Raw genomic sequence first — 21,208 nt, 5'->3', positions numbered from 1 at the left:
ACTAATACATTTTCCAGAGCATCCTGGTCTGTCCTGGTTTTTAAGCAGTATGTGGCTATATGAATAGATGTTTTTTCCCCCATTCTTCCAAAACAGTTTTTGGATAAATCAGTATTCAAAATGTGCATTTTTGAATATGTAAATATTTGTTACCACTGAGGTCCAAAGTATACCATTGTTATGATTGTATTGGCACATGGCTTTTTTCCTCTATTCAACTAAAATTTGTTGCATAGTGAAATAAAAACTAATAGTTTGGTGCAGCTTTACCAATTCTTTATTAAAAAATCAGTACGAAAATAGGGAAGAGAAGACAAAGCAATGTGTCTGACAGGCAATCTGGAGAGCCCAAAAATAGAACTCTGCCCTGTCTCCCTTCCCAGCCCTTAAATAGAGAATTTGTATTGGTTTGGATTGGTATGTTCTTATCAGCATTACCAACGCAATGGGCTAGTAACTTTATTTATTTATTTTTTGCCAGGTGGTGTCTCTTTGCCTCTGGACAGTGCACTTACTAAGTACAGGGGTCCATAATCTATCTTGTTTTTACACACTCTGTTGTATTGGGCTGTATTGGTTGCCTGTGGACTGTGGGTGCTTGGAAGCAGCACAGGGAGTTTACCTTTCCTATACCCAGGCTAGGTCACCAGAAAGAGGAGGTAAACAGAGGGTATATTTCTAAGACTTCAAAGGCTTCAGTCTTCTTTAGGAGTTCCAAGGCTAAAGGCCTTAATTTCCTTTACATTCTTACTATAGGTTAATCATTAGAACCAAGGGCACTTGGTGGGGGGAGCTCTGCGGTGTAACAGCTGCCTCCCCTCCCTGCCTGAGTGCCTGTTGTAGCACACAGACTCTCTATGTTTTACATTTCGGAGATAATTAGAGCAGTTTTTCAATACCAGCACAATCATATCACATTTCCTTTATTCTGTAAGGTTTTGTTTTTCTTAGAGTTAATTACTGTTTATAAATACTGTGGTTTTTGTTTGCTTAGTTTTTTAAATGTACCTTATCATTTATTCATCTCTATTTGGAAGTATAAATTTCCTTCCAGTTTAAGATGGCTATCATTTTCATTTTTACTTGGTTACATCTTTCATGGAGCCACACAATCTGAACCTGTGGGCCTGCCACACATGTTTTTTTCACACTTCTAATCCTAGTATATTTTCTTTTACCCTTTACTCTCCTTAGAAATTCCTGCATCTCCTTGGTTCTCCTTTTGTGGTATAGTAATCTTCCTAGTCATTTATTAAGAAGGTTTACATGGTAGGAAAAATTTTAATAAACTTTACTGCCTAGAAATATCTTCTCTAAAACAAACAGTAGATTGATAATTTGGTTAGGAAAATAATTCTAGATTGAATTGTAGAGGCATTGTGTCATTATAATCTACCTTCTTAAACTGCTGCTGAGAAATCTAATACCATTCTATTTACTGATCCCTTATATGTGTCTTGTGGTGAGTTTGTATTTATTTTTTGTTTGTTTATTCATTTATACTCTTTTCTCCAAGGCCATTTTTAGCATCATTATTAACTTATAAATATTCAAGATATTTTGCATTAGTATGGAGTCTTTTTTATCACTGATTGGGGGTTCTAGTGGGCATTTTCATTCTGAAAACTTGCATTTTCTTGCTTAATGTTTTATTTTAATTTTTTAAATAAATCTTGTTATCAGAATATTATGTTTTGTGGATTGATCCTTTAAAATTATTTTGTTTTCCATCTCTATCTATTATATGCATTTTAGAAGTACTCTTAATGTTATATTACAAATATTTTCAATTGAAACTAGTGTCTTGTTTCTTGAATGTAGTATATTTCCATTTCTTGGAGGATACTTTAATTTTTCACATTTTTTTCATGAGTTTTATTTTTCTTTTGTCTTTTACTTTAAGAATGACTACTGATCCTTTGCTTCTCAGAGAAGGTAACATTTTAAAAAATGACTCTTATTTGTGCATTGTAATACATCATAGTGAGATTCACGGTGATGCAAACATATGCACATACAGCATTTGGTGTAACTCCTTCTGGATGCCACCCTACTACCTCAGACCTCCTCGCACCTGTTAGTGAGATTGGTAGTGATATCTTCATATGTGAACATAGCATTATTTGAACTGATTCCTTCTTCAAACCTCCTTCCTATCTCCTGCCTTGAAACCCCTTCCATTGTTCTATTGGTCTCTATCCTTGTTTATCCTTAATGAGACTTGAATGATACGAAGAAGTTTGCATATTAGATACAGTGTTCTCCAGATGTGAAAACTCTTTTAACTTTATTCAGCTCACTGAGTGTAAAATGTGTTGGGGATGTGGGGGAATGTGGACCTAGGGGGTGCCTAGTTTTAGATACACTCTATTTGACATGATGTATTTAAAAAAATATATTTGGCTGGTTTTAGGTCGTAAAAGAATTTTTAATCTATGAAGAATATTGGCTTTTGTTTTTCTTTGCTTGTAATGTGTCTAATCAGATTTTATTTCAGAATTACTCTGGCCTTAGAAAATGAATTGGGTAGCCAGGTGTGGTGGCACACGCTTATAATCCCATTACTTGGGAGTGCGCAGGTTTGAAGCCAGCCTTAGTTACTTATTAAGGCTCTCAGCAAATTAATGAGGCCCTGTTTACAAATAAAATATAAAAAATAGGTCTAGGAGTATAGCCCAGAGGTAGAATGCCCCTGGGTTCCATCACCAGTACCACACACACTCACACAAAGAAAATGAATTGGGAAGTGTTAGCACTGTACTCTGTGAGTTAGTGTGTGTGTGTGTGTGTGTGCGCGTGTGTATATATATATATATATATATATATATATATATATATATATATACACACACACACACTTGTGGGGTTTTTGTTTGTTTGCTTGTTTCTTTCTTAAATATTTAGTGGGATAGGCCTGTGAAGCATACTGGACTTAGATTTTGGGGGAGGAAATATTTTGAATGCATATTTAATTTAATAGTCATAGAGCTGTTTGGATGTTCAGTTTTCCCAGTGTATATTTTGAAATTTGTCTCAAAATAAGTCCATTTATCTATGATAATGGGTTTTATTAATGTAAAGTTTTTCATGATATTCTAGTATAAAGTCTTTCAAAATCTGGAATAACTATCCTGATGTTTCTTCTTTTATTCCTAATAGTAGTGATTTGTGTTTTAACATTTTGGCTTGATAAGACTCATCTAAGGTAGATCAAGTATATTAGCTTATTGAGAGAACCAGTTTTTACTTTATTTATTTATTTACTTTATTTATTTATTTATTTATTTAGATTATAATTTTTATTTTTTCTTTCTGTTTTGGGGACAATTTGGTATTCCTTTTTCTAGCTTCTCAAAAAAAAGGCTTAAACACTTGACTTCATACTGATCTTTTTTAAAATGCAGGTGTTTATACATTTATTTTTAAGCACCATTTTTTCTGTAGCCTATACATTTTGTTATACTGTGTTTATAATTGTGTTAAAAATATTTGTAAGGCTAGGTGTGGTGCCACATGCTTGTAATTCCAGCATTTGGGAGGCAGAGACAGGAGGATTGTGGTTTGAGGACAACCTCAACTACTTAGTGAGGCCTAAGTGAGCCTCAACTACTTAGTGAGCCTCAACTACTTAGTGAGGCCTCACTGCAACTCAGTGAGACCCTGCCTCAAAATAAAGAATAAAAAAATAGGGCTGGGGGTGTAGCTTGGAGGTAGAATGTCCTTGGGTCTCGTCCCCAGTACTAATTTCCCACAAGTTCTAAAAAGTGTTTTAATTAAATGTTGAAATCCCAGAGCATTTTGGGTGGATATTTGAAAATATTAGAAGAGGATTCAGTTTCTTGAAGTAAATGGTACAGAAAGAAATGAGTTCTTTTTCTTTTTTACTAAAATTCTCCAATTTACAAAGAGTTCAAGACAGCACTTCATTCTAGTTATATTTGGCTGGAGATGTTGTGGTAGGGACTCCACATGTTTAAATAGGAATGGAATCAAGGTTCACCACCATTTCAGGCACAAAGGGATAAATTACTTTTTTGTGCTCCTGCCTTCCTGCTGCCCTCATTCCGAGCTTCTCTCCCATTGGATCCAGAGGCATTTGGACTCCTAGTTAGACCTCCAGCCCCATTTTATACTTATTTTGAAACAGGGTCTTACTAAGTTGCTAAGGGCCCCCAGTAGCTAAGACTGTCCTCAAACCTGCAGTCCTCCTGTCTCAGACTCCCAAGTACTGAGATTACAGGCAGTGCCGTCATCCCTGGCTTGCCATATTTCTTACTTTCACCTGTGGCTGGGGGTGCTTTTCTCCAGCTTTCTGTTTTAGGTCCTTGAGTGTTTTCTGTTCCTCTTTTTAATAGCCTTATCTTTCTTATCCATCTCCTTGGCCTGTTTCTTGGGTTGTTACAGGGGCTTTTTCTTACCACCTTTGTGGCTGGACATGGCACCCTCCATTCCTTCCCTAGATCCTGTGTCTGTGTCTGTCTATCTGTCTCTCCCCATTTTGTGTGTGCATGGTTGGTTCTGGGGATTGATCCCAGGAGCATTCTACCTCAAAGCCACACACCCAGCCCTATTTTATTTTTTATTTGGAAACAGGGTCTTGCTAAATTGCTGACACTTGTCTTGAACCTCTAGACCCTCCTGCCTTAGCTTCCCAAGTACTGGGATTATAGGTATGTACCACCATGCCTGATTTTTTTTTAAAGTAATACAATAAAAATAAAACTACGATATGTATGTCTTCTTGATTTTTACAAATGATTTATCTTTTCACTTATACAGGAATTTCTAAGATGTTGAATCGCTAATATTTGGTTACACTGTATTTGAACAAATTATGTTTTTGGTCCTACTTTTGCAAAATTGAACAGAAGTTTGCAATATTATAAATAATTCTTTATAAATCTTACACATGAATATTTAACAAAACATTTCTAGAGGAGGTATTGATCAGCTAAAAGTATGTATGTTTACAGATTCAATTATTCCTAGATATTCCTGTGGAATTAATATACCAGTATAGTGTGCATTCACTCTACTAGTTGAAAATGCTTAGTTACTTGGATGTTTAATCTTAGAATTTTGATATTTCCCTCAACCATATTTACCTCAGTCATATTATTTTAAGCATATTGTTTTTTGGGGAAATGTATAAGTAAACTCAAGTAAATACCATATGGTATTGTTATATGTATGTGTAGCTTTATGTATATACACATGTATATTATATTTTATATATACACACATATATATGCTTAAAATGTATTAAGGAATTAGAATGCTGATATTTTGCTGAAGGCATTGTAAGTTGATAAACTTTTTAAAATGTTTATGTTCTTAAGTATATTTTACCCTTATTTCTGGAAGCTTATTGTAAAGATATTTAAAATTTTAGGGAAAGTGTAGCTATTAAAGTTTTCAGTACAACATTAGTTGTAGAGGAAGATTTAATCATTATAAACACCAAATATCAAGGCATTGGTTAAATTATGCCTATTTAGTAGATGAGATTTGATGCAGTGCCTTTTTATAAAAATGATGGCAATAGTCAGGTATGGGTGGCATATGCTTGCAATCCCAGTGCTTGAGATGATAAGACAGGAGGATCACAGGCTCAAGGCCAGCCTCAGCAACTTATTGAGGGCCTCCACAGCTTAGTGAGACCCTGTTTCAAAAATAAAAGGACTTGGGATATAGCTTGGAGGTAGAATGTCCCTGGGTTCTATCCCCAGTACAGCAAACAAACAAACAAATGCAAATGAAGATTATTTGGCATTATACAAATGTATGCATTAAACTTTTTTGAATTAAACTTTTTTGTGGTATTGGGGATGGAATTTAGGGGCATTTTACCTCTGAGCTACACCCCAACCATATTTTACTTATTTTTTATTTTGAAAAAGGGTCTTACTTGAGTTGCAAAGTGCCTCACTAAGTAGCTGAGGCTGTCTGCGAATGTAATCCTCCTGTCTCAGGAGTATTGCAAATACTGAGATTACAAGTGTGCACACCACACCTGGCTATATTAAAATTTTTAAGAAAGGATGTAAAAGAAAAATGTAAAAATATTGAAAACAACTGTCATCAAACTTTGAATAATTTAGAACAGCATTCATAACCTCATCATATTATTAGCACAGCTACAATTGCTTAACTACAGAGATGTGTTCTAAGAAATAGACAATTTCATTACTCTTCAAACATCATAGTGTTCACACACAAATTAGTATTAGCAGGAGGTCACTAGGTGATATAATTGTACGACATTCACGCATGCTAAACAAGTGCTCAATCACTGAGCTGCATTTTCAGCTCATAAATTTTATGTTTAAGAACAGTGTTTATAAAACTTATGATCATTTTTCTTTCTATTTAGTGCCTCGTTTTCATAGCACTTTACACTACTAAGAGCTCAGGCAGGCATGGACAGATAACTTTTGTTTTACTTTGCATTTTTATTGGTGCTGCTTATTTCTTCCACTTTCCAGTTTCCCAGCCATGATTAATACAGTCTCGGAAATTTATTAATTCAGGAGCTATTGTTATGGTTTCATCCACAAATCTAAAAGGATTGTAAGAAAGATTAAAGTCTGTCTCTCAAGGGCTTCGTGTGTATTTCGATAGAGATGGACATGAAATCTGTGTGCAATTGAGAGTTGCAGGTTCACTCAAGTGAGAGCACAAAGGACAGTTGCCTTACTCTAGCTGGGTTGGGGTTGGGAAACGAGGAAAGCTTCATGGAAAAGATGTTATTTCTGCCAAGTCATGAGAAATGAATATATGTGAGTGAACTTGCAGGGAAAATAGAGCAAAACATTCAGAGCAGAGCAAATAGTTATGAGCAAAGGCTGGAGACATTGAATATGTTCAGGAAATGCTAGCAGCTGAGGTTGACAGTGTTAGGTGAAGGGGAAAGTTAAACTGGAGAGACAGGCAAGGACAACACTATGGAGACAGAGAAATGGAAAGACTAAGCAGGGATGAATATGATGTGATATGCATTCTAGAAAAAATACACTGTGGACTCTACACTGGATGACTGAAATTAGAGCCAGGAAGACCAGGTAGAGCAGTGCTCCCCAAGGTGTGGTTTGTGGCAAAAGGGCTACAGAAATGGAGAGCAGATGAGAAATTAGCTTTGTATGGAATCACCTGGACTATGTGCATTGGGAATTCATAATGAAGATAAAAGAAGTAAGCCTAATCCTTAACCACAGATATTGGTATAGTGATTAAAAGGGTTTTGCAAAAGATGTGGTAAGTGGGAGGCATTAGTGTCTTACTAGTAGGCGTTTAGGCACAAGGGACAGGCATTCAAGTTAGAAAATTTTGGCAGGAGATTCAGCTTTATGTCAGGAAAGAGATAGGAAATATTTTTTGGAGTGTTAGAAAAGGGAGTAGAAGACTGAAAAGAGAATTCAGAGTAATCCTTACAGTTCAGGGCAAAACAGAGGATGGGGAGGGGGAAGGGCCATAGAGACAGAAGTAAAAGAGAGCTGAGGAAAGAAATAAAAACACAAAGATTAACCATACCTTGTGAAATACTCCTGGGGATATGGTGACTGGAAATAGTTTATTAGATTTAGCATGTTAGCAATATTTGATCTAGGTGAAAATAATATGTTGGAATCCCAATTTTAATGGATTGAGAAGTGAATTGGGGATGAGGGCATTGAGATATCACTGGTGGATTCATTCTTTATGGGTGGAGAAAGGTAGGTCAAGGTTAAGGGGAAGATTTTATTTAGTTCGATATGGGAATACTTGCACACTAGCTGGGCATGGTGGCATAGGCATGAAATTTTAGTACTTTGGAGGCTGAGACAGGAGAATCACAGGTTCCAGGCTTTTCCTCGACTTTTTGAAACCCTGTTTCAAAATAAAGAATAAAATAGGGCTGGGAATATAGCTTGAAGATAGAATGCCCCTGGGTCCAGTCCCCAGTAGCCACACACACACACACACACACACACACACACACACACCCACCCACCCACCCACCCACCCACCCACCACTCATAACATAGAAGTAAGAAAGAATATCAGTCTATTGAGGATTGGGGTTTTACTTTTCATTTGAAAAATTCATAGAGAAATTAGGGGAGAAAGCCAGATTTTTCCCACTGATTAAAATGGTGACATTTAAGTTGAAATCTTTCTCTAATGTTTCCAATTTGAAGCCTCCAAGGAGATAAGTATTTCTATAATTGATAAAGACAAAGCCTTTCAGGCTCGTGTTTAAGGATAGTGGGGTGAAAGGTGGTTAGCACAGAGGGGAGAAGTGTTAAGGTATTGATCATAAGCCTCTGATGCTTGGACTAAGTTGTGAAACACAAGGGTTTTGCAGAAGAAAAATGGAAGAAAAGGTGTTAGGGACAAGTGGAATAGCCTGAGGAGGGTCTGAATGTGTTTAAGGAAGCCAGAGGTGACTGCTTAAGTCAATGACTTGTTTAAGGTCATACAGTTCTTAAATAGGAACACAGCTCTGATTCTATACTCTGTTCTATAAATAAGAGCAAAACAAAAGCATTAGGTAATCTGTTTTAGATGAAAATTTACAAGAATTATGAGTAACATAATAGAAATGTGAGTTTTATAAGCATTTTAAATCTGGTTGGGAAACGGTACTCACAACTCGTGTGATTGTCTTCCCTCACTTAAATTCTGTCACTTGGCCTGTCTTCAGAGAAATAGTACAGACTTTGTTAAGACCTTATCCTAATCCACTAATCCTGGGGCCTAACATGATAAATTGCAGGGAAATTTTGGCTGGCAGTATGCTACCAATTCAAAGTGAGGTTTAAAGTCTTACAGCCCCTCCCTCTACCCTAGATGATGAGACGACAGAAGGCATGTAATTACAATAGCAGTTTCAAGCCATTTTATCCTCTCTAATCTGATACTAAAGAAAAGAACATCAAAACCAAATTTCCTTGATACTGGAAGCTTCTTAAATGATTAAAAGTGTACCAACTGCTTTATAACTAAAAGAACAACTGCCTTCTACATGGAATCCTGATTAGAAGTGTTGATGTGAATAGTATGATGAAAACATGCTCCTCTCCTTATATCTGATAGTTTCTAGATTGATTGATTTGGTATATATTGTTGTAGCCAGCACTTTCACTGCTGTGAGCCAAACACTTGACATGAAAAACCTGGAAGAAGAAGGATTTCATCTTGGGCTCACAGTTCTGGAGATTTCAGTCCATGTCCAGCCAGCTTCCAAGCAGGAGTGTGGGCTACACGTCCTCAGGGCTTCATGGCACAGGGCAGAGAACTTGAAACTTGTTGTCAGCTTGTGGTGACCGAGAGAGAGCCTTCAGGGGCCAGCTTGGGGAAAAACACTGTCCATGGCCACGCCCCCAGGTTGACCTCCAGCTATGTACCACCTCCAGCCATGGCCGCACAGCTTAACCCATGAGCTTTGAGGGACATTTAAAATCCCAGTCAAATTATTTATGTGATTTGAGAGTACATATTTTGCAATCTTTATTTAAAATATATGTCATTCACCAGGATTTTACTTTTTTTTAATGAAGTATTTGTTTAAAAGAATATTATAACAAATACCAAAAACGCTAGCCAAATTTTTGGTACTGACTACAGATTTGGCTTTTAAGTTGGGATCCTATTTTAGGCTATGCAAGGCTGTGATGTCTTTGAAATTTAAGAATGGCCTTTTTTGAAAACTAATGAACATAGAATGGGCAAATTCATGTTCTAGTATCCATTTGGTGAGCTTTTTTTTTTTCCTGAATTGCCTAGTTTTACTTTGGTCATTCATTTTATAGTTCAGTAGAATCAGCATGTGGGTTTCTGAATGCATAAATAGCACAATTGTTTCATAACTGTTTAGATAAATGATAAACTTCTTGAAGTCAGATACTATCTTATTCATCTTTGAATCCCATTTAAAAACTTCCTGAATGAATTCATTATCAAAATATACTTAAATAATGTAATCTCTCTCAACCCCACCATTAATAAACTTTCACTAAAATGATTATTTAATGTTCAGTTTTATCAGGTAAGTTTCATTACTGTTCCTAATTTCAGAGGGGAGGAAACAGACTTATTTGGATGTTTTTTGTCTGTGGATTTTGTAAAGTTGAATATTCTTTTGCTTTTTAAATAAGAGTCTTGTAGTATTTCTAGAATTAACCTTATAAACTCTAGTTGGTGAAATGGAAACAGTACAGTGCTCATCCTTTTAGTATTTTTTATTTTTTAGATATGGTTTTGTAAAGAAGATACAAAAGAAATACAAGAAAAATCTGGTTGTATTTTGTAATGGATAGATGGCAAGCTGTTTTAATTTTTGTTAGTGATGATATTCTGATGTGGTCTTAAACTTGGTCAGCTTTTACATTCCTTATGTACAAAGAAATTTTTGACTAAATCTCTAGAAATCTCTTCTTGTTCTATGCTTTCAAGATGCAGTTGGACTTGTAATTAGGAAAAATGGAAAGAGATAAGAGAAAGCCAAGAACTGAGTTTTGAGTGATAACTGTGCATATATTTGAAATATTAGTAAGTCATGTCAGTGATCTGACATGGAAAACAATAGGGATTCAATGCCCCGGCAACCTCAACCACAGGGGATTGCAGGAGGGTCCTAAGTCCAGGGCCAGCCTGGATAACTTAATTGAGACTCTGTCTCACAAAGACAGAAATGGGTTTGGGATATAGCTCAGTGGTTGAACACTCCTGGGTTCAATCCCTGGTACCACCAAAAACCCAAACAAAAAGGTGAAATTTTTTGAAGATGTGGTTAATAAGATGGAAGGGAAAAAAGCTCTATGGAAGATCATAAGCAAACCTTAGAGAGCATTTTCATCTAATGGGAAAGTTTACTAGTGGGGAGATAAGAGAATATATTTTCACTTTAATTTGTTAGAAATTTGTGAGGCAGATACTGTTGTTATCTACTTTACAAATGAAGTGAAACACTAAATAGTGCATGATTCCACATAATAGTTGTCAAAAGGCACTTTAATTTAGTATTTTCTGCTGCTGAAAGAAGGGAAGTAAGTTATATATTTTAAATAGAAGTTACCAAATGGTTATTTATTTTTTTTAGTAAATGCTTGTTATTTTACTATTACTGAATAACTGAAACATTCATTAGCTTTAAATAACTGTCTTGCAATTTATATATGTAGCATATAAAATAAAGCAATGAGAATAATTTTAATTAGCAGAATTTATGTGTTAAATAAATTCTAAGCCAGGCATGGTGGCACACACTTGTAATCCCAGTACTTGGGAGGCTGAGACAGGAGGATTGCAGGTATGTGGTCAGCCTCAGCTACTTAGTGAGGCCTCTGCAACTTAGTGAGACCCTGTTTCAAAATAAATAATAAAATATAATAGGGCTGGGGGTATAACTCAGAGGTAGAATGGCCCTGTTTTCAGTCCCCAGTACCAAAAAAAGGTCTAATCCTCTTGAGATTTACTTAAATGATATTTTCCTTGCTCTAATATTTTTGTGAAATTTCCTTGAGAGACAGTTTATAACCTGCGTAAGAGAACTTAGGTAAGAGAGATAAGAGAACTTATCATTGCTACATTTAATAATTGACCCAGATCTACATTGTTATCTTAGTCATTCACCTTATTCTCAGGCTTTGGCTCTGAATGAACTTTGGCAATTTGCAACATTTCAACCTTAAAAGATGAGGATTTGCTGTTACTTCAGATAATGGAGTCCAGTAGAAGTAAAAAATTCAAAGAGCGCCGAACTAGATGTTAAAACCTGTATTCTGGTCCAGAGTGCTTCTATTAAATAGTAGATGAAAGGCTCAGTTCTTCTGGAAGTGGTTTAGACCACTACTAATTATATAACCTATACAGTTTCTTCCACTTGTGAAAATCTACCATTAAATAAATGTAGGCTCTGAAAGTCAAGAATTCATAATCATAATATTGAATCTTTGAAAATGTTTGCTTTTCCTTAAATTAGTAAGTTGGTACCTGAGTTACCTTAAGTAAATATTTTCCATTATTTTAAATTTTTAGTATTTTGATTTTTTATATTCATTATTTTGAATTTTCACTAAAATATTATGCTTTAATTAACGGACTACTTGTTTGTTCTTTGGGAAACAGCACTTAAAATAATAGTTCTCAATTGATTAGCCTTTTTGCTGAAGTTTGCTTAACAGATTTTTGCATGCCATTTATTAAATCACTACATAGATTAGTAAGTGTACTTTAGTGTCACTGATTAAAAGCCATTTTGGTAAGACACTAAAAAAGTCAAAATTTTTAGTCAGTCATTTTATGACACAAATAAAGAATATCTGAGTTAGAAGTCATCCTATCAAAATATCACTCTATTTAGGTTAAGGAAAAGAGAAACACCCTGTTTACAGCCCCAGATTAAAAGTAATTGATCAGTATATGAAATTTTAGTGTTTTACTAAAATAATATCTAACTGGGATAAGGTCCCCATCTAGGCATGTGTTTATAATGTAAGTATATATTACTAGTGCTTATTTTAAGTATCATAACTCCCATCTATCTACTTGAAAAACAGCCATTTTTACGTTAATAGTACAAATCTCAGTAAATATGGAAATTATTAGGATTTCATACATATCGAATTATAAAGCAACATTTAGACTATATTTTTGGGAAATTAATGTTAGCAGTGAAAATAATCCTGCTTAAATTTCACAGTAAATCAAATGGAAAGAAGCAATTTGTCCCCAGAAACAAATAATGGGACCATACTATTTTTAATTATAAGGGTATGTTTAGGCAGAGAAAAGGATTTTAGGTAAAAGTCACATTTTAAAACACTGTACAAAAAATTTAAGTACTATATATTGTACTGTTGTATCAACTTTCTAACTTATAATACTTAATATTGACCATCTTTGTGTCTAGAACAGAACTAAACCTTTAAAATACATTTGATCCTCTGCATCCTTGGATTAAACCAACTGTGAATCGAAAAGGTTAAAAAAAAGAATCTGATTTGAACATATAGACTTTCTTGTGATTATTCTCTAAACAATGCAACAGCTATTTACATAATGTTTACCCTGTGTTAAGTATTATAAGTCATCTCTAGGTAATTTAAGGTATACAGGAGGATTAGTAGGTTATGTGTAAATACTACATAATGTTATATAAAGGATTTGAGCATCAGAGAATTTTGGTGTCTGTGGGAAGTCCTGTAGCAATCCCTTTCAGAGACTGAGTGGTGCCTATATATTGATATAGTTATTTCATATAATTTCCATCTCCGTCTTAGCCTTTCTGTAGTTTCACATGGGAGAGAGGAGGATTAAGTAGATTACTATTACTGCAGAACACAAAACCTATCCAGCATTATTGTAACTGGCAGCCAGGAATACTTTTCTTTAGCAGGAGGTGCTAGGCACCCACTGCACTTACATCTTGTTTAATGGTGCTTACCATTTAAAATTGCCCTTCGTATGATTTTAGAGAGCCTCATTGGTTCTCTTGACTCCAATAGTTTATGAAAGAGTAGAAATTTGTAGAAGTAGAGAAATCAGTTAAACAACAGTATAGGTTGTATGGGACAAAAAGGAATTTGGATAAGTAGTTTTGTTTATGAAGGAATACCATAAATAAATAAAACCAATCTTTCTGTGCCGACCAGTTGCCCATACTTTGGGGGATGTAATATAAAACCACACAGATGTCATACACCATTATGTGTGTCATACATCGATTTCTTGCTCTTTTTTTGAAAGTAGTTTTACCCCATTTCTTATGCTGTGCTCTCAACTGTAGCTATTTAAAAATCAAAGGTATAAGCCAGGCGTAGTGGCACATGCTTGTAATCCCCACGCTTGGGAGGCTGAGACAGGAGGATCGCACAGGTTCGAAGCCAGCCTCAGCTACTTAGTGAGGCTCTCAGCAACTTAGTGAGACCCTGTTTCCCAGTAAAGTATAAAGTAGGTCTGGGAGTATAGCCCAGAGGTTCCACCCCCAATACCACCAAAAACAAAAACAAACAAAAAAATCAAAGGTATAGCCAGGTGTGGTGGTGCACGCTTGTAATCCCAGCATTTGAGAGGCTGAGATAGGAGGATTGCAGTTTGCAGATAGCCTCAGCTACTTAGGCCCTTTGCAACTCAGTGAGACACTGTTTCAAAATAAAAAATCTGGCTGGGGTGTAGCTCTGAGGTAGAATGCCCCTGGGGTTCATCTTCAATACCCCCCAAAAAATCAAAGATAGAATTTCTAGGATAAAAAATGTACCCTGGCAATGTCTGAAAATACATTTAGTATACTTATTTCTAGTCAGTTCTAAAGCAGGCCTAAGCAGTGTGGTGGTACATACACTCTGAGCTGGTTTGAGGCCAGCTCAGCAACTTAGACTCTCAACAACCTAACAAGACCATTTCAAAACAAATGAATAAATTAATTAACAGGGCTGAAGGCATAGCCCAGAGATGGAATGACCCTTCGTACAATCCCCAGTACCACAATCAGTCAGTCATTCAATCACTGTGGACCTGAACTCCTTTTGAATTAGCTTTCTTGTTCCTTCCCTATTATTTTCTTCCTTTTCTTCATCCTTTGAGCCCAGAAAAGTTGCTAGTGGGTTATTGGAGATGATGATGTAATTCATTTTTATGTGTCAGGTATTGTTTCAAGTCTCCTCATAAAAATAATATGAAGTAAAATCTATTATACCATTGTATGCATGAGTAAAAGTGAGAGTAGCTTTTATCTTGGCAGGATTTCTATTGATTTTTATTAGTTATATATTAATTGTTTTTAAAAGGAAATAACAATAAATGGACATGCAAGTGACACCTAAAGATGAGGGTTTTCTTTTCCTTTCATTCTTCCTTGAAGGAAAAAGTGCGTGAGTCATGTTTCTCTTTTAAATACAGAAAAACTAGAAACAACCTCGGGATTCTAGTGATAAATTCTTAAAAGTTGTATGTACAATGTTTTATCATGCTTCTATCAGAATAAATAACAAACTCTGTACTTGAAAAGATGCATAAAATGGTAAGTAAAACAAAACAAAACCACACAAATTTTTGCCCACAAGAATGATTATAAAAGTATACTTTATATAAGGGTGTTTGTTTCAATTAATTCAATGTTGAGAAGATGACAGAGTAGTCAGAGAAGTTAGACATACTGGGTGTCTCCTAAAAAGCTCTGGTGGCCAGTTTGGAACTGGACATTGCATATGTTAAGAAGACTGAAATTGAAATATAAGAATAACAAAAAGATGAAGCACAGTCTCCAAGATGAAATAGCTGTTCTGCGCATGTTCCAGAAGGTCTGCAGAATTAAAACTGAATTCCCTGGAAATGGAGGATTTCTCAGAGAAGTTGTAAAGTAGCATTTTCACAAAGTGCTTGTCACATAGTTTCTAAAGGTACCAGGTGTTATCTGTAAATATTAGAAGCAAATTTGAGAAATCTTAGGTTTCACTGAGTTAAAGATTCTTTTGTGTATGAGCTGGCACTTTTAATAGGCATGTTCCAGGTGACAGGGGTGGAGACAGACTATAGAGATATAGAGTAAGTTATTTTGTAGACTTGGTTGCTCAGACAACATACCTGTTTGGTTTGCTTCTCATTGCAGGAATAGTGTTGCAAAATGCACTTTAGGAAACAGGATGTTACAGGAGGTGTCCATGAGCACTTATGACACTTAATATTAGAAGCATGCTGTGTGGGGGAGCAGTCAAATTTGAGATCTATATTTGATTTGGTCCTAATCTTTTAGGATAAAAAAACACACCATAGAGCTCTTAACTGGTTTTATAGAACTGGTAGATGATATTGAATTTAAGTATAACCTGGTGGAATTTCCCACATTCCTCTCTTCCTCTCACTCTGTAGTACACCAAAGTTACAAAAGATGACAGGACCCAATGACTCTTTTCTTTCCTCAGTTTGCTGGACCTCTTTTACCATCTGGCTGTTTTCTAAACCCACGCTCTGCCCTACCACCAAAACAGTCTTCTCTCTTGCTTTTGGTGACACTGCACTCACCTGGCTTTGGTCCTCTTTGGCAGGTACTATCCAGTTGGCTTTGCATTTCTTCCTCTGCTGACTCTGACTCTTGTACCTCAAGGCTCACTTCAGGGGTTGTTTTGGCTCTTCTCTTCCTCTGTACTCTCTTCCTTTGTAATGTCTCTAGCCTTCTGGCTGTCTCTACATACCCACTTTGTAGTGATAGTCCCTAAATATATTTAGCCACATTATAAAAATGTGCTCAGCCACAGATCTGTGTTACACATAACTGTTGTCTCACGCATATATGAAGCTTAATTTGGTGTCAAAACCAAATGTTTGATAATCTCTACTTTCCCAACTTATTCTTTACTCAGTCTTCTCTCTGGTACCACCATCTCTGAGTTTTCCTTTTCAATTTCTAATTATACTTCTAAGCTACCCTGTTATCACTATCATTAGGGCCGACATAATATTTAAGTTGAATTATTTTTCCTTTATGCCCCCTCTGCATGTATGCATACACACATGCACTACATGCGCGGACACACACATACACAGCCAACCTTTGCACCCTTTTTTTAGTCTCTTTTATACAGCAGTCATCTTTTTAGAATACTCTGATCCTGACCCCATTTTAAAGCCTTATAATGGCTTTCTGCCATGCACTGAATTTCAAATGAAATCTAAACTCCTTTCATGGCCTTACAAGGACCTGCCTCATCTTGAACAGTGTCACACACTACACTGGCCCACTACCTGTCATTTCCTTGGACCTTCACTGATTGTCCAGGGGAAGTGTGTGCACCTATTCCCCCCCCCCTACTTTTTTATTTCAGAGCATTAGTCACAATTTGTGCTTACACTTTCAGGATGATTGTAAAGTCCCAAAAGGAGAGACTGTGGTGGTTTTATTCATTCAGCAATTTATCATCAATGTACAGCAGGTAGTAAAATGCCCTATAAAGTGATTTTTGTTATACCAAATATGAAAATACAGGTGATTGAATGAACGAGCTCTGAGCTAAAAGTATTTTCAGTTGCAGAGTTTATTTTTCTTATATTTATTGTAATGTCTCTTCCTATATTTGGAATAGAATTGGTGAGCTCATAGTAGTCACTTGTTTCTTTTTTGTTGTTGTTTTATTATTGATTTGGCATAGCCCTGGGGTATAAAGATGAATGACAAACCAGATGTATGATAAGCAGTAACGATGATATCCAAGTAATCACGGCACTGTGGAGCAGGCCTTTGGATTGTCATAGGTTCTAAGGAGTTCCAAATAGAGAATGGATGTTTTTTGAGGAGGCTCTCCAGAGCTACGATGTGGACTGGGTTTTGAAATGCAGCCACATTTATGAGACTGTTAGGTGGAAGGAGAGTTGTAGAAAGGCATCATACTGAGGTGCAGTATTGCAGTGGGAGAGGGACACTGAGGGAGCAGTGTCCCTGGATACCCAGGTGAATTACGCTTTTGAGTTTTCTGATAGCAAGTATTAAGAGTTGGATAGCTATGGTTCTTGAGTCTGCGTAGGGAGAATGGCATAGCTGTGATGAAAAGCACACATGGGAGACACCAGGGTCTGAGGCTACAGATGTGGCAGGACAGCCCAGGCAGAGAGCAGCGCTATGCTAAGTGTTGGGACTTTAGAGAGCCATTAAGATTGTAAACAGGAAGCCCCATGATTAGTGTTTCAGAAATACCTTTCTGGTGACAATGTAAAGGACAGTTTGAGGGCTGTGAGAAGCAAGTTTAGAGGCTGATTTCCTGGAGAGAGATAATGAGGGGATGAATAGGCAGGTGGGTGCAAGAGGGGTCAGATTGAACAGATTTAAAACCACAATAACACTGCTGGGAAGAGAGGAGATCCCAGATTTCTGCTGGTCTGAACATCTATTAAGTAGAGGGGGTATTGTCCGCTACTTTAGAGGGAACTGGTAAGGAGCACATCTTAAGAAAGATGATATCTTTTGAAATTATCGAGTTTGAGGGAATAATAGGCTATATATTCTCAGTAGATGGGCATTCATTAGAGATCTCAGTCTGGAACTCAGGGGTAAAATCTGGGTTTAAAAGATCAGAGTTGATGAAAAGCTACCTGTGTACTTGGTAGAGAGCGTACAAGTAAGTCTATAGGGAGAAGATCCAGAAGAAGAGATACAGCCATGGACAGAACCCTGGGGAATGAATGAAAAAAAAATATATATATATATATATATCTTTCATATATATATATATATATATATATATATATATATATATATATGAAAGAAAAGACTCTACAGTCAGAATTGAAGGAAGCTGACAGTGCTGACTTTTCAAAGAGAAGGAAATAACTCAGAGGTAGCCCATGCCAGAAGCTACCATGCTAATGATGGAAAAGTAATGGCCCCTTGCTTTGTAAGATAATTAGTTTTCATGACTACGGACTATACTTCCAACCCTAGCTAATTGTTTTCAGGAAATATTTTATCTTAATAAAATGGAGAAAATGGATGAGTGACTGAATCAATACAAATTGATTCTACTTCTGGAAAAAAATCAATATACCAATTAGTTTTCATATAAACGAATAAAGGAAGATGTACCAGTTAGAAAGGGCACAGGCCCTTGATATAGTCCTAGTTTAGTATCAGGACCTTAGCTTTGATCAGGTTATAAGGGCTGCATTCATGCTAACTCAAAAGATATACTGATTTATAAAAACAAGTTGCTGATTTTAAAGAAACATGACTAAATAGACACATTATTAATTACTTCTTGTTCTCTGTGGAAAACAAAATAGAGTTGAAATATAAATACAGAGTTGTTTGGTGAATATGGGACCTTAGCATTGGGAATCAGCTGAATAATCTTTGATGGTAGGGAGAAGGAAATTTGCTTGTCTGTTATATTCAGGGTCCTATAAATAAAATTTAGTTGTCAGTGAGGGTCTATGATAAGCAGTATATATAGGGTCCAGAAATAAGTATGACTACCTAAATTTAAGGACCTAACTGACCACTTGAGGACATGACCAAAAAAATGACCTTTTTCCTCTAAGCAGATTAGTAAATTTGCCATATGCTGAGTACAAATAAATTTTTGAATGGATTGGAATGCTATAGTAACTTTTCTTTGAACCTGCAGGTTCTCCTGTAAAGAAAGTTGAACATTCATCCATGAATCATGAAAACTATACTACAAATCCTGTCAAGAATGGAAAGGCAAGTTCACTGTCTAAGGATCAGCGGGCTGGAAAGAAAATGTCAGAGACTTCATCTGTCCGGGGTCAAGTACAAAAGGGGAATGACGACTCTGAAAGTGATTTTGAATCAGACCCCCCTTCCCCTAAGAGCAGTGAGGAGGAAGAGCAAGAGGATGAAGAAGTTCAGGGAGAACAAGGAGAATTTAATGATGATGACACTGAACCAGAAAATCTGGGTCATAGGCCTCTCCTCATGGATTCTGAAGAGGAGGAAGAAGAGGAGAAACACAGCTCTGATTCCGAGTATGAGCAGGCTAAAGCAAAGTACAGTGACACGAGCCCTGTCTATAGAGACAAACCTGGTAGTGGACCAACACAAGATCCAGCTGCAGCACTCCTCACCCCGACCCATTTGCCCTCTGACCTGGGGGTGGAGACTCCCAAACTGGAATTTGATATGTTTGGCGCTGTCCCCTTCTTGGCAGTGGGTGCTCAACAGCCCCAGCAAGGAGAAAATGAAAAGAACCTCCCACAACAGGTGTTTCCTGCTGGGGCACTAGAGCAAGAGGAGTTTGATGTATTCACGAAGGCACCCTTTAGCAAGAAGGTGAGTGTACAGGACTGCCCTGTAGTGGGGCCTGAGACACATGTTGTCCCTAGTTGTCCTAAAAGTGTAGATATATTTGGCTCCACTCCCTTTCAGCCCTTTTCCACACCATCAAGTAAAACTGAAAGCAAGGAGGACCTTTTTGGGCTTGTGCCCTTTGAGGAGATAACCGGGAGTCAGCAGCAAAAAGTCAAACAGCGCAGCTTACAGAAACTGTCCTCTCGCCAAAGGCGTACAAAGCAGGATGTGTCCAAAAATAATGGGAAGCGACATCATGGCACACCAACCAGCACGAAGAAGACTCTGAAGCCTACCTACCGCACTCCAGAGAGGGCTCGCAGGCACAAAAAGGTGGGCCGCCGAGACTCTCAAAGTAGCAATGAATTTTTAACCATCTCAGACTCCAAGGAGAACATCAGTGTTGCCCTGCCAGATGGGAAAGACAGGGGAAATGTCTTACAACCCGAGGAGAATCTGTTGGATCCTTTTGGTGCCAAGCCCTTCCATCCTTCAGACCTGCCATGGCACCAGCCACATCAGGGCCTGAGCGACATCCGTGCCGATCACAATACTGTCCTGCCTGGGCGGCCAAGACAGAATTCACTACATGGGTCATTCCATAGTGCAGATGCTTTGAAAACGGATGACTTTGGTGCCGTGCCCTTTACAGAACTTGTGGTGCAAAGCATCACACCACATCAGTCCCAACAGTCCCAACCAGTTGAATTAGACCCATTTGGTGCTGCTCCATTTCCTTCTAAACAGTAGATACTTCTGCTGGATTCTCGGCATTAACTCCTGTTTCAAAAAAGTATGAATAGTTTTATGAATTTGAAAATTTTATTTGTGTAGCTCTTTATATTTTTCATTCTTACAGGTCAATCAAGATAGGTGATTTTTAAATAAACCAAATAAAAAAAGGAAGTATTTCTACAGGGTAGTAACTTGATGCCTCTTTCAAGCAGGAGAAAAGAGAGCTAAATTGGAAGCTCAAACCAAGGGTTTCTGCTATCATCATCATGGCACTAACACATGGCACCTTTCCAGGTGTGTAGCCACTGAAAAGGGACAATAAAATTGTATCATTATTTTTGATATCAGAATATCAAGTATATATCCCAGGCTCATTCCAGATCCATCATTTAAAATTGGGCTGATTTGTACGTACATAGGTTGTTTTTTGAGGTTCTTCTAATTTCCATACAGGAAAAATAATTAGCTCTCTTAAAGAATTAGGAAGATATTATCTGGAAAGTGTAGAGACTTCAGTTCATACATCCTTCTCTACAAAGCAGAGCCAGAAGTAACTGACTGTTGTGCCTAAAACTCTGTTGCATTTTAAAAGCAAGTGCCATTAAAATGGATTACCTAATAATTAAGTGAAATAATGTATACTGGTTCAATTTAGCCCTTCTACAGTATATACATATCTCAAAACCTACGTGACAA

The 21,208-nt window shown here is 36.8% G+C and overlaps 1 protein-coding gene across 2 annotated transcripts in view; it reads left to right on the top strand.

Annotated features, from left to right (window-relative positions):
- The window catches only part of BMP2K (BMP2 inducible kinase), a gene marked incomplete at both ends in the record, with an annotated part of 133,298 nt that extends 112,771 nt beyond the window's left edge, over window positions 1–20,527 (top strand). For both annotated transcript variants that reach the window (XM_080697853.1, XM_080697852.1), the window contains one exon: window positions 19,095–20,527. In XM_080697853.1, coding sequence (XP_080553979.1) covers window positions 19,095–20,527 — 1,433 coding nt within the window. The remainder of the gene's footprint in view (window positions 1–19,094) is intronic.
- Between the last annotated feature and the right edge of the window lie 681 nt (window positions 20,528–21,208).

This window comes from Muscardinus avellanarius (genome assembly GCF_963383645.1).
Source record: "Muscardinus avellanarius genome assembly, chromosome: 6".
NCBI classification, from domain to species: Eukaryota; Metazoa; Chordata; class Mammalia; order Rodentia; family Gliridae; genus Muscardinus; species Muscardinus avellanarius.
Note: the sequence above shows the minus strand (reverse complement) of the source record. Positions and strands in the feature narration are given on the sequence as shown.